The sequence below is a fragment of the Nelumbo lutea genome, chromosome 1, assembly GCF_056320005.1.
Source record: "Nelumbo lutea isolate HS-2025 chromosome 1, American lotus-T2T, whole genome shotgun sequence".
NCBI classification, from domain to species: Eukaryota; Viridiplantae; Streptophyta; class Magnoliopsida; order Proteales; family Nelumbonaceae; genus Nelumbo; species Nelumbo lutea.
Window position 1 is genome coordinate 202,047,325 of NC_142684.1, and position 15,034 is coordinate 202,062,358.

Here is a 15,034-nt window from a genome sequence, read left to right on the forward strand (position 1 = left end):
TTGTTGTCTCGGTGTAAGGTGTGTATTTATATTATGTATATTTGTGTACATATTACATGTTTATACTTGTGTATAGTCAAGTATATTTACAATATTTATATAAATATATAATTAATCTGGGCACATATTCATGTACAAGCATGTACAAACACATGTATGCATACTATGTACATACGTGTATGCCTTTTCTAGTATATATATAATATGTATATATGTATTATGTAATGACACTTATTCATACTTCTTTTACTTTGTTTTTCAATTGGATTATAAAGCTCAAAAGATAAAGTGCAAAACATACATGCGAAAACTTTTAAACCTGACCCAGTTCAACCTCCGAGTCGGTTTTTAAAATATTGCTTGAAACATAGAAAAGTTGGTTTAGTGAATTCTACTTGCAGCAATTTCTCTCCCCACTTGTCTTATTTCTTCTTACAAGTGCTCCATCTCTTTTTTGCTTGTTTTGAAGCAAGAATTCTGTTTCCTCCTAATCTCTTGCCCTTTCTTTGTCTTATTTCTTCTTGAAGTGATCTCTCTCTTTGTTGTTTATTTTGACAGCAAGAGTTTTGTTTCTTCCTAAAATCTTGCTCTTTTGGACAAAATGTTGTCTTCATGCTTCACCATCTCTACTCTTCACCACTAAACACCTAAATTATCTTTTTTTTCACCCTATAGGCCACCACTAGATCTGAAAGTTGTTGGATCCCCTACCTGTGCGCCATTAGGGAGACAGCGTAAAGGAAGCAAACCTTGTCTATTACTTCTCTTCTTGTGATTTGGTCGAATAATTGTCTTTATGATTGGTGTGAATTTGTAGATGGTTGGCTAGGCATAAATTTATGGATTTGGTAAGGCAGTGCACTCCTTCATGTCAATCTTTTGGCGGAAAATCTGGTTGGATTGGTTTAGTTGCTTTGTGATAGCAGGTTACATGGCTTTTAAACCTCTTTTAGGGTGGAAAGCTTGCTAGTTCTTTATTTGGGATGTTGATCTATGCATTTATATCTAAGATTCTAGGCAAAGCTTCTTTGGGGTGAGTGGTTGGGGATATTTCTATTTTTTTTCCCTTGTGACTTCCTTGCGAATAGAACATGCATACTCTTACTTCTTTTTAATATATACAATACTTATCAAAAAAAGAATGAACATGCATACTCTTCCCTAGTTTTTCTTGAAGCATCCTAGACAAACTGTTCATATCACCCTTTGATTTCACTTGCTAAACCATCCCCTTAGATTCTTGTAAGAAAATGAATTTATATAAGTGCATAAGCCTGGCTGACCTAGAGCGAACCTGGGTTAGACCAGACCAATTTGGACTGAGTAAGTGCTAATACTTGGACAAACTAAATCAAGCCAAAGCAACAGAAATTTCTAGACTAATAATAAAAAGGACAAAGTCGGTGAAAGAACTTTCCAAAACTTGGGTACACCCAAAACTCTATAAATAGAAACCCCATAGTTCAGTTCAATGACTCTTTTGGACTCCTTTTCGACCATTTTTGGAGATCAAGATATTTGGGGAGAGATCGGCTCTCTCTCTCTCTCTCTCTCCCATTCTTTCTTTTCTCTCGGATTCCATTTAAATCACCACCTTTCCCTCCCAGCTCCGACTTCTCTCTCTTTGCAATCACTGACATTATTCTCCTGTGTTCTCTTGCCAGAATTCATCACCAGCCACTGTAGCGGCCTGATCCCTCACTAGGGGGTATGTAGGCAACTCCTCCAGGAGCCTGGCTGGATCTCTCTCTGACTTTTGGAGTCAGATCACCACCACTGCCTTACCATACACCACCAACTTATAATTCTTTCTCCAACTATCAAGTTCTTTATTCTTTTCACCTTCCCAAGTTTTTTCAGATCCTTTTGAGATCCATCTTTTGTGTATTGAAAATTAAATTCAACTCATAGTCTTCATTCATCTGGTGATTTACTGTTTAAAGCCACATTTGACAGAGACTTATAGACTCTAAACCTGAACCTTATAAAAGAAACAAGGGTTTTTTTATCTATTCATCTTATTATCGTACTATGCATGATATATATATATATATATATATATATATATATATATTTATTTATTTATTTATATATCACTTATTGTATTAGGTTTGATTTGCTCTTTGTCAAAGATTGTGCAAATATTACTTTTTGTAGTAGTTCGTGTTTTGCAAATTATTTTAGGGTTATTATCTGAAACATACCTCCACTTTTCTGATCTTATCTTAAACTTTCCCTGACTTTTCAATATCTCCAAAGACCCCTCCATTAGACATTTTCCATTAAGAACTAACATTGTTTGCAATATTACAATGATGCCCCTCTATTCAACTCCATTTTTCGAACCAAAATTCCAAAAATATGCCCATCCATTCACTTAAATTGAGCAGTCGGTGGACAAATCAAACTTTTGGTGGGTTGTGAAATGATTGAACATGAAATAGGCAATAAATAGAGAAGATAAATAAACCAAGGGTATTTTTATCATATGAAAATTAGTTAAATAGTGTAGACTGGTTGATCAAGGTTAGTTTTTCTTAGAAAATAAAAATGGCACATTTGGACCACCTACATTATGGTCACCAATGTTGACTTGATGGAAGGTATGTAAATTATAAGCAAAAGTGTCTGACAGGGGGGTCTCCGGAGGTATCAAAAAGTCAAGGTAAGTTTGTCTGTTAGAGAGAATGTTTGCAAAAAAAATGAATAGGGAGTTTCAGATAATAACCCGTTATTTTATTCCTCCTATTGACATCTTTATTTTGTTGGGTGAAGGCATTACTAGAGGAATGGATCTCCACTAGGACATTTGGTGGTAAACGTCTACCCCAGGTAATGAGAATAATGAGTTATTCTGTTAGGAGATAAATGTCTAGCACTGGTGTGGACTATGCTGTAGCTTTTAGAGATATTAACTTCTTCAGAGTGGGTAACATGTCATGCAATCTGAATAAGACACTACGTTGCTGCTTGGCATATAAAGAAATAAGAATGATAACATCATTCAGCTTTGGCAGTTAATTGCTACTAACTCACTATAAGGCATTTTCTTTTGTTGTTTATATGAAAATATGGAATAGACAATGAAAATAGTAGGTTGTGCCTCCTGATAGTGTTTTCCTCCATTTTGGATATTTTGATTGGGCAGTTATATCTAAATAGCATAAGAATTTTCTCTTTTATCATTTTTGCAGGATCAGGATAAGCTCATAAGAAACTTGAAGATAATTCAAGATTATATTTGCTCGTTTGCATCTCAGGTTGGCTCATAATGACTGCTACTCAATGCTAAAAGGGAGCAAAAATTGATTGGTCATACATCCTGTATTTTTAGGATAATTTAAAAAAAATGCAAACTATAATTATTACTATATTATATAATGGTTATAATTACAGTACCATGGCAAAGATAGCTCAAGTCACTGTATACTTATCTATAGACCAGTAAGTAGTCTAATGAATCATATTAACTTGATGTAGCTGTAATGATTAGGGGAGCCAAGTAAATTAGGAACCTCATAAATTCGGTAAAACAAAACATAAAAAAAGCAATAACCAAATGCTAGTTCTAGCTATCTTTGATCTTGGAGCGGTGAACTGAATATGGACCTAATCTCTGGTATTTTAGCATCAAGATGAAGTTTACACTTTCAGACTCCAAATTATGCTTGTCATCTCAAGGTTTTGCAATTGCACCAAGTCTCAGATTTTTTAATCAAATTCAGTATAGGATTTACATTTTGAAATTGTTGGTTTGGTCTTGTTATACACATGAAATATCTACAAACCAGGGTCTCCATTTGTGCCTATTTTTTCAATTGTAGTATCATGGCATAAATACAAGTGAAGCATTACTTTTCCAATGTTGTAGTTGGGACTTGGAAACTGCTAGAGATGAGCTAAGGTATTGCTGTCATACTTCTCTGTTGTGCTCTTGGAATAGGGTTTGACGGTGGTCAATATTTCGGCAACAACATTCCCACAAACACTTGATTGGCTGCATGGATATCTTCTTCAGGTATAACTTGACATCATGCTATAATTTCTGAAAAGACGGTTATTTTTTTTACATTATTACATGTTACACATTACAGGGGGATTAAGGGGTGTTGGACAGAGCAGGGTGCGGGGTGTTGGACAGAGCAGGGTGCACATGAGGTCCACTTATCTTATCATGGAGAGCCTGCAGTTATGTGGGTTTGATCCCATGCCTCCATATTTGGAGAGATGCCAAGTGACCATCTCAAGTACTGGGTCACTGGTGCAAGTTTCAGTTTGAACAAATCAGATTACCCTATTCAAAGTGGAAGATCTCCAGCCAATTTTGTGGGATTCTGTATTTTTCATCAAGTTGAGAACAGGATTGGAAGAAAAACAGAATTGGCAGCAAACAAAAACTTAACTAATCATTATATCCCCTCATTTTATGAATGGAAGTTAGATAATATAAAATTAAGAAACAGGGCTTATGTGTTCTTTTCCTCCATGTCCATGGGGTTTTGGGAGTGTACACCTCTGAAGATTGGAGGATATCCAGCAGATCCAAAGATAGTGGGACTGTACATATCTGAACTCCATTGTGGCCATGAACCAGCAACTGAAGAAAAATAAATCTGCCCCCTCAAGGCTGCAAACTTGGGATGATCAGTTGATGATAATAGTTGGTGCTGCCCTACCAAAGAAAAGGGTAAATTACATACACCCTCCCTAATGACACTTAGCCCTCTGAACTTTTTTTGCCACAAACAGCCCCCTGTACTTCAAGGTACCATCACATCGTCCCTGCCATTACCATTTTGTCAGTGAAATACTTGGAATATGTGGGGTTTTACATCTCTAAGACCCCAAACTACCCTTAGATTGTATGTTAAGTCCATTTTGCTTTTCTAACCAACTTTTTCCTTTCTAAATGCAAACTCATGGATGGTGTTTATTTCTTTTCAAAAACCTCAAAAAACCATATATTTCATTAAAAGAAAATCATAAATTACAGAAAAACATAGAATTTGCAAAAAAAAAAGAAACAGAAATTGATGGAAATTATCAGAAAAACACAAAAGTTCATAAAAACATAGAATATTTCAGATATAATGCAGAAAATACACAGTAATTCATGAAATCTATATTTCAGAAAAACGCAGAAATTAAAAAAAACATAGAAATTGCATATAATTTATAAAAAAATATTGCAGAAAATTTAGAAAAAACGGAAATTAATAGAAACCTCAGAAATAGTGAAAAATAAAAAAATGATAGAAAATATCAAAAAATTCATAAACCATATATATTGTTAGAATAATGTTAAAATAACTTAGTTGCAGATGTTAGGGCCTGTTTGGCTAATTAAAGTGTTTTTTATTTCTGTTATGTCTGTTATTGTACTCAGGGGCACAAGGGTCTTTTCCCTTGTATTTTCTGTCGAACTATATATAGTAAAATAAACACTAGCACCGCCAGTACTGTTACATTGCAAACCTTCTCTCTTCTCTCCTCTCTTCTCTTCTCTTCTTCTTCTCTTCTCTTCTCTCCTCTTCCTCTTATCTCTGGCCGGCCACACTGTCAAGATGGTATCAGAGCGGGAATGCTGATTAAAAGAGAGCAGATTGATCAACCCTACTGTCGAGAAGATCGGTCAACCCAAAAAACAGATCGAATAGACTAGCAGAACAGAAATCTGATTCTGGACTACAGAATAGCTACAACTGGTACAGTTCTCTCTATTTGTCTCTTCTTTACTCTCCTTGGTCATGCACCGAGTGAAAACCCTATGAATCTGGGGCGGCTGAATGCTTTCGAACCTGTGTAACCCTAGTTTTCTTGGATCGTGTGATCCTGTTCATGTGTTAAGACAACTGTAGGTCAAGGATGACCTGTCTTCTTAATGGTTTGAGTTGACTATAAGTAAGAAGGATCTCTCCTGCTGATTAGTGGCTGTTATACGTTATGGAATTCTGGTAGGTGGGGGCTGTTAAAACTATACAGGTCTGAAATCTACCAAATATTACCTCAGTTTTTGTCCGGAATTTGGTACTATTTGTGCTCAATCTGGCTGGTAAACCTGAGTGTGTGGGTGTGTACTGAGTGGAGCATTGTTTTGTGGAGTAAGGAGGGGTCCTAAGTCCGTTGTTTGGGACTGATTAACTGCTTGACCATGTCGACTGAGAATTCTGCTACTTCAGAGATCTCAGGGAGCCACAATGGAGTGAGTGGGGGAATGGATATGAGCTTTCCCACGGCTGTCATTCCCTTTGATGGTCTGAATTACCTTCAGTGGTCTAGGGGGATAAAACTCTACATCACTATTAGGGGGCGAATAGGATACATCAATGGGAGAGTATAGGAACCGAAGTATGGAAATGCTGAACATGATAGGTGGAACCAAGAGAACAGTATGGTGATGTCTTGGCTCTTGGTTTCAATGTTGCCACAAGTAAGGAAGACTTTTATGTGGGCTGAAACTGCTTGTGAGATATGGAAACAAGCGAAGTCCACTTATTCAGAACAGAGACACTATGCCAAGATATATCAACTGCAAGCTGAATCTTCTACTTGCAAGCAGGGGGAGAGGAGTCTCTCGATGTACTATTCTGATTTGACATCAATATGGAAAGAACTTGATCACTATCAGAATGTGAATTGGAAGTGTGATGAAGATGCAAAGGCCTATAAGTCACTTGTATCACAACAACGAGTGTTTGCCTTCCTCCTAGGGCTGAATCCATCATATGAGTCCATCGGGGTACAGATCTTGGGTAGTAAAGACTTGCCATCAGTCCAGGAGGTGTATGCATTGGTACAGTCAGAAGAAAGCAGAAGAAGTGTGATGAATGGTGTAGAAGGGGAGTCAGTTGCCCTAACTGTCCGGGGAAACTCAGATACAAATGTCGGAGGTGGTTTTAAAAAGGGTGACACTCAGAAAAAATCAGATGATAAGAGCAAGCTTTGGTGCACTCACTGCCAGAAGACACAACACACAAAAGATACATGTTGGGATCTCCATGGAAAACCTAAATGGGCACACGATTTGGGTAAGAAGTCAGCACTTGATCAAGGCAAGAAATCAGGCCAGCAGAATCAAAAAAGGTATAACTCAACTAATATGGCATTGACAGAGACTAGTCCTTCCGCAACTCAGGAGAGACATCCCGGTTCTGACCCTAAGGAAGATATTATCAACTCCTTCCGTGAACACTTGGAATTGTATGGTAGGACTCTCCGCCAGGTGGATTCTAGGCCTAATCCTTCCACCTCATTTGCGTCTACATTAGGTAATGCCACAGCCTTCCATGTGTCATCTCATACTATTGATTCACCTTGGATTATTGACTCCGGAGCCTCAAATCACATGACCGGTATGTCAAATTTGTTCCAGACATATAACCTTCTCTCTGGGAGAGATAAGGTAAGACTGGATGATGGTTCTTTTTCTACCATAGCTGGCCGAAACACCACATCTCTCCCACTTGGCCTTACTCTTCCTAATGTCCTGCATGTTCCGAAATTACCTATTAATTTGCTGTCCATTAGTAGTCTTACTCACTCTTTGAACTGCTCAGTCACCTTTTTTCCGTCTTCATGTGTGTTTCGGGATTTGATCTCGGGGAAGACGATTGGTAGAGGAAGCATGGTGGATGGTCTCTACGTGTTGGAGAATAATGCTGGTCTAGTGGCGACTGAGTCCACAAGTTCGTCGAGTGAGAGTCAGGCCTATTTATGGCGTAGTAATTTAGGTCATCTTTCTTTTGAGTCGTTAAAAGTTATGTTCCCAAAATTGTTTGCTTCCTTGTCAGTGAGTCAGTTACAGTGTCAAACTTGTCAGTTGAGTAAGCATTGTAGAAGTTTTTTACCTACGAAATAAAAGATCTGAATTTCCATTTCATATTGTTTATTCTGATGTTTGGGACCCTGTTACTCTACCTATTGCGGCTGGCTATAAGTATTTTGTTACTTTGATTGATGATTATTCTCGATACACTTGGGTTTACCCTATGCGATCTCGAGATGAAGTGCCACAAATTGTGAAAGATTTTCAATGCATGGTGTTCACTCAGTTCCAAACGGAAATTCATATATTCCAGTCGGACAATGCAAAGGAATATTTCCATAGTGATCTCACGAAGTTCTTTGCTTCGAGTGGGTCACTTTAGCAAAGCTCTTGTGCCAGGACACCCCAACAAAATGGTGTGGCTGAACGGAAAAACCGTCACCTTGTCGAAGTTGCTCGTGGTTTGCTGATTCATATGAATGTGTCAAAACAGTTCTGGATGGATGCAGTATTGTGTGCGACATATATCATCAATCGCATGCCCTCTCGGTTACTAGAGTATAAGGCCCCACATCAGCTCTTGTTCCCTACAACTCCGTTGTCCACCATTCCGATGCGTGTTTTTGGGTGTCGTTGTTTTGTCCACAACCTGTAACCTACTCGTGGTAAACTTGACCCTCGGGCTATTCCTTGTGTTTTTCTTGGTTACCCTTCATCTCAAAAGGGGTATCGTTGCTATGATCCCATTGCCCGCAAGTACTATGTTTTCATTGATGTCTCATCCTTTACCCTATCCTCCTCTGTTTTGGGTTTTTCATCGTTGCCATAAGAGCCAGCAGAGTTCAAGAGCCGTGGAGTCGGACACTATGCAACCAACATCATCGGATTCACCCGAGGCAGATCCGTCTCATCAGCCAGGTACACTTGCTCCCATTGCTCCTTTAAATGTTGATTCACCTGTCACCAATGATCTTAATATTCCTATTGCTAAGGGAAAGGGTGTTAGATCTTGTACCACTAATCATCCTATCTTTAATTTTGTGTCCTGTGAGCATGTTTCACCTTCGTACCGTGCCTTTCTCTCTTCTGTGGATAGTGTCCCCGTTCCTAAGACCGTGACAGAAGCTTTGTCAAAACCTGAATGGATAGATGCAATGCAGGAAGAAATTGATGCCTTACACACAAATGGTACTTGGGAGTTGGTAGATCTTCCTGAGGGGAAGGAACCAGTGGGGTGCAAGTGGGTGTTCACAGTGAAACACAAAGCTGATGGAACTGTTGAAAGGTACAAGGCTAGACTGGTAGCAAGAGGCTTCACACAGGTATATGGAGTAGACTATGTAGAGACTTTTGCTCTAGTAGCGAAGATGAACTATATCCGGATTCTCCTTTCCTTGGCAGCAAATCTTGACTGGGATCTTCACCAATTGGACATCAAGAATGCCTTCTTGAATGGTGACTTGGAAGAGGAAGTTTACATGACCCAACCCCAGGGTTCTGTGCCAAAGGCAGTGAACAAAAGGTGTGTAGGTTAAAAAAGTCCCTATATGGGTTGAAACAATCACCTCGGGCTTGGTTTAGTAAGTTCCATTTAGCAGTGCAACAAATGGGATTCAAACAATGTCAGTCAGATCATACCTTGTTTGTGAAAAGAGGTAAAGGTAAAATTGCAGCTCTTATTATGTATGTGGATGACATAGTGATCACAGGAAATTGGAAGGCTGAAATCCAGAGACAAAAAATTCTTAGCCACTAAATTTGAGGTGAAGGATCTAGGCCCCTTACAATACTTTCTTGGAATTGAAGTTGCCCGCTCTCACAAGGGCATCTTTATTTCCCAACGGAAGTATGTACTAGATCTACTAGAAGATACAGACAAGTTGGGGGTAAAACCATCTAATTCACCTATTGAACCTAATCACCATCTGGGAGACAGTCAGGGAGAGTTTTTGAAAGATGTAAAGATGTTCCAGAGACTCGTGGGGAGACTTCTGTATTTGCCTATGACCAGGCCTGATATTGCCTATGCAGTGGGTGTCCTTAGTCAATTCATGCACGGCCAGCCCGAGGACAACTCACTTTGAGGCTATAGAGAGGATCTTGAGATATCTCAAGAAGTTTCCTGGAGCTGGTTTGTTGTTCCAGAAACACAATCACTTAAAAGTGGAAGTATATACTGATGCAGATTGGGCAGGAGCAGTCAATGACCGAAAGTCTACCAGTGGTTATTGTGCCTTTGTAGAAGGAAACCTTGTCACATGGAGAAGCAAAAAACAAAGTGTGGTGGCTAGATCCAGTGTTGAAGCAGAGTATAGAGCGATGGCTCATGGGGTTGCGGAAATCATGTGGATAAGAAATCTGTTAGGTGAACTGGGTTTCGCAGTAAGCAATCCTACGTCACTCTACTGTGACAATAAAGCTACCATCAATATTGCTGCTAATCCAGTTCTGCATGATAGGACGAAACACATTGAAGTGGACAAGCATTTTATCAGAGAGAAACTTGAAAGTAGAGAAGTGTGCACACCATATGTCAGCTCGGAAGAGCAACTTGCAGATATCTTCACCAAAGGTCTTCATCATGTGTGGCACAAAGATTTGTATGACAAGTTGGGCATGATTGACATCTATGCTCCAACTTGAGGGGGAGTGTTAGAATAATGTTAAAATAACTTAGTTGCAGATGTTAGGGCCTGTTTGGCTAATTAAAGTGTTTTTTTTATTTCTGTTATGTCTGTTATTGTACTCAGGGGCACAAGGGTCTTTTCCCTTGTATTTTCTGTCGCCCTATATATAGTAAAATAAACACTGGCGCCGCCAATAACTGTTACATTGCAAACCTTCTCTCTTCTCTCCTCTCTTCTCTTCTCTTCTTCTTCTCTTCTCTTCTCTTCCTCTTATCTCTGGCCAGCCACACTGTCAAGATATATATACAAAAAATTTAGAAAATAAATGCAGAAATTGCAGGAAAAAAATAAAATCATAAAAGCACAATAATTCCAAAAAACATTAAAAAATTACAGAAATGAAAGCGGAAATTCATAGAAGCCATTTTTTCAGCCAAAACAAAGTAGAAATTGAAGAGAAAGACATGAACTCATAAAAACAATATATTTCATAGAAACTGCAAAATTTTCATGAAGAAACACAAAATGTCATAAAATACCCCAACAAGCTATATATTTCAGTAAGAAAGTAACAAATTGCAGAAAACATGGAAGTTGCAAAAAATATAAAAAATTGCAAGAAAGCAGAAATTCATAAAACCCATATATTTGAGAACAAAACATAGAAATGGGCCAACATTGGGTGATGGCCTTTATACATGGAATATGAAACAGGATTCATGTGGCTGATGCCATATATTTGGGATAAGACTTAGATGATTATGGTGTTGATGATACAAGAAATATGAAACAAGAGTCAATCAAGTACTGTAGACTAAAATGATTACAAACCCCTGGGCACCTTTCAAAGGAAATTAAAACATGGAATCCATTTCTGCTGAACTGTTTGTTAAGAAGAGTCTCTAAGATGCCTATCTATGAAGTTCTGCAAATATCAAATTGAAAAATGGATGAAACAAGGAACTTCCGAGAATGGTAATTACTTCCGAACTATTAGATTTGCACATGAATAGATTTTCCATCCTAAAAATGATACCCAGGTTTCACTGATTAAAAAATTATGAGATGACATTAGAAAAACAGTTTAAATGATTTGTGCATTTTAGAGGACTGTCAAAAATTGATTAAAATGTGTCTAGGCTTAATCTTGAGGCTTGCCTCAAGGGGAGGCCAAGGAAAACACTATAAAGCCTCAACCTTAGGTTGCATAAATGTACATGGCACTTGACTCATACCTCAACATGCCTTATGTCAACAATTTGTGTTTCAGACAATAACGGAGTAACAGAAGCAGGGTTTTCATCATAACACTGATTTGAAAACAAAGTCCAAGTTCTCTTTTGTTTTTTTTTTTTTTTTTTTTCTGTGTCTGTGTGTGCATGTTTGGAATTTGTTAAAACCTTTAGATTTTATATCATTTTAGGTTTTTGTTTTATATTAAGAACTTTCCGATTTTGAAAGATTTAGAAATTAGAATGTAACTTTTCTTTTAAATCTATTAGTACATTATGGTCCTTGTTTGTATGATAATTTTCTTATGACATTCTTCATATATACAAATATATCATATATGAAAATATAGTATTGGAAGATCCTAACACCTTTCTTTACACCTTTTCCTTTTTAAAGCATTGCCATCAATAACTGGACAAACTCATGGGATGTAGATGTGAAACAGCAGTAAGATGATTTGTATTATTGTATATATCATCTAATAAACTTAACTTTTCATTTTAATAATTCTTATTCTAAAATTTGTTTGTTGTCTTAATATTTGCTTAAAGAATGTCTTTACACCTGTTCTGACTACCTATAAGAACACCCAATCCTTTATATCCATTTAAATAAACAGGGACCATGCTGTTACTTAAGCTTTACCAGAAGAAAATCCTTAATTCTGATACCATGAATAATGAATATGTGCTCCTCTTTAAAAAAAGTCATTTTTATGTTTCCAGAACTTTTGAAATGTACCTGCAATGGACAGTGGCTTTTTGCTTAATTTTCTGCCTGTTCACGTATATTTGTATTTTAACATTTTTAACTTTCAAAACTTAATTAACAGTGTATTGAACGGGGTATTTCTTCTACATCTACTGAACCAACAACATGACAGATGCAAATTAGAGCTGCAGTTATTAGTTTAAGCAGGTATGATCCTCATAAATATCTGATGATTTTGCTATGTTTAGTGTTCTCTATACATCACATTGAAGGCTTTTTACCAAATAAGTTCCTTGGAGAGGAAAAAAAACTCTCATGTCTCGTTTTAGAAAACTGGAAGTGCCATCATGAGTCAGACAAATATTATGTTCGTCTTCAGAAGAAGAGCATAAGTGCGGTTATTGTTTCTTCTGCCAGATCAAATAATGCTTGAGTGGAAAAAAAGAGTATGTAGGATGAGAAAAGAAAAACAGTTAACATATAAAGCAATAATAAGTGCTATATTTCTTTGAATTGATGTTTTTCTTGATCATATAGGACATTATCAACATGATAATACAATATGATCTTTACAGAGTTCTACAAGTTTTATGGGGGTCAACCTCTAAACCCTTCTAATTATGTCCGGAAGATGATATAAAATAAATCAGGGCACTGGAACAAGGTGGGGTTACATGGAGACAAGCTGTTGAATGTTGAATGGATAAATGCCAGAAGGTGGACGAACAAATGATCTTTGTGCTACAGTCATCTTGACAACCTCTGTTGGTTGGATGAAGGCTGTCCCAGAAGTAAGAATTCCTGTTATCACATGGCGATGTTCCAGCAATACAGTTCCTTTGCAAGTTACCAACTCTACAGCATCCTTGCCAAGCGACTGAGAAAACTGTGATCTGAAATAGTTAGCGTGTCATTGGATGGATCAACCTAGCTAAATTGGAGAACTGGCAGATTTAAACGATTTGTTAGAATTCCTTGTTAGATTATCCGTCTGTATGTAATGAAGGGATCTTTTTTTACATGCTGATTAGCCCATCCTCTGAACCCCATAACACTACCCCCCTCAACCCTGATGAAGGCGGGTATAGATCCTAAGTCTCCTACACAACCATCCACAGACCGTACCAACTGAGCCAATTGGCACATTCATTAAGGGGCCTAATTAGTCACTTAAAAAGACATTATTTATAATATTCTCCTTCTCGAGTAACGTATTGCTTAGGGGATGTCCAAAGACACATTTGGATATCTAATTTGATGGCATGACTCCTTATTGCAGAGATACTTTCTTTCCTATCACAGCTGTAGATTGTACTTCTGTAGAGTGCAATTGCAATGTGCTGTCATGAAAACATTTGAGGTGGCCTCGTATGCTTAGTAGTCTTAGTGGCCAATCAGGTACCAATTTGATGTGAGAGATCTTGCATGAAGAAATGGCATGCCTCCTGTCCATAACTAAAATGCCTAATTGACCAGTGGTGTTGATGGCCCATCTTCAGTTACTAAAATGTAGGGAGCAGAGCAGTTTCTACAGTCAGACCTGGTGCACTCTTTTCTGCTCTACTTATCTTGCTCTTCCATTCAGTCTGACAGGTGTCCCACTACATGCGTGGTTTCATATGCATGGGTATTTACAAACGTATAATGGGACACCTGTCAAAGACTGAATGGAAGTGTATGATAAGTGTAGAAGGTCCAGGCTCCCTACATAATTTCCATCATCTGAAAGTGGTCATCTCCACAATAGAGGATTAGAGGGTAGGATCAGCAATGAATGTAGGGACAGACCTATTCCAAGTTGTTGTCAACTCTCCGAGTATGTTCTAATAATCGTTCTTGTCCACTGGTAATGCAGTGTGATTGATCAGCCAGTGACCTCTACATTTTGGGCTTTGAATTCATGGGGCCGTTTGAACAGCTGAGTCCATTAATAAACTTAAAACTAATGTACTCAAGCTCACCAAATATGCGACCATTTTAGTTATTATTTTTCAATGCTTTTCTTGGGCATTTGAAGAATAATTTTGATTCTTGAGTGCTAAATCAAAAGCCACCTTACCCATGTACTACTGTTACTTATCTGAAATCTTTGTCGGGGAAGTGTACATGTTTCTTGAAAAGATCACTGGGACTAAACTGAAATGCTCATTATAGGTGGTATAACTAATTTACTTGGCTGCTTGATTTGGGTCCAGTCTTGGTCCCACCAACGTGAGTATAATTTTTTCAGATATGAGGTATGATCGATGATCCTTAACGCTGTGTTTGGTTTGAAGGAAAAAGTATGGAAGGAGAGGTAGGGAAACCTTTACAAACCAAACATAGCCATTCAAACTAACTTTACTAATAAATAATAAATAGATGCATGTTGATGTTGGATTCTTCTCCAATGGGATCAGATTGTGGTGGATCCAAAGCGGCAGCAGATTTGCATAGGATCGAATCAACTGATAAAGCAGTAGTAATATCTGACTCGAACATTCAATGATAAGCATAATGGGAATTAAATGATTTTCGATGTAATATGGGTGTCTAAAAACAGCGGCCAGTAGCAATCTTGACCAGAAGCATAAAAAAATACCCCCACGTTCAAAATTCAGAGAGAAGTACAAGCATTACGTGTTTCGTCAAGGATTCTGATGCATGATCGACACTTAGGAGCATTTGTGGGTTGTTCATTGGTGGCAGGATCAGAATC

General features: G+C 37.8%; 1 protein-coding gene across 18 annotated transcripts in view; it reads left to right on the forward strand.

Annotated features, from left to right (window-relative positions):
• LOC148880407 (uncharacterized) overlaps positions 1-13,546 on the forward strand; it is a 68,969-nt gene extending 55,423 nt beyond the window's left edge. For 4 of the 18 annotated variants that reach the window (XM_088962286.1, XM_088962290.1, XM_088962296.1 and 1 more), the window contains 5 exons: positions 2,776-2,832; positions 3,195-3,260; positions 3,944-4,018; positions 12,458-12,543; positions 12,912-13,546. In XM_088962286.1, the coding sequence (XP_088818412.1) occupies positions 2,776-2,832; positions 3,195-3,260; positions 3,944-4,018; positions 12,458-12,505 (246 nt within the window). In that variant the 3' untranslated portion in view covers positions 12,506-12,543; positions 12,912-13,546. Of the gene's footprint in view, positions 1-2,775; positions 2,833-3,194; positions 3,261-3,943; positions 4,019-4,094; positions 4,688-12,457; positions 12,544-12,873 lie in introns of all 18 variants that reach the window. The other 14 variants (XM_088962287.1, XM_088962297.1, XM_088962301.1 and 11 more) reach the window with 6 other exon arrangements.
• Positions 13,547-15,034: the final 1,488 nt, after the last annotated feature.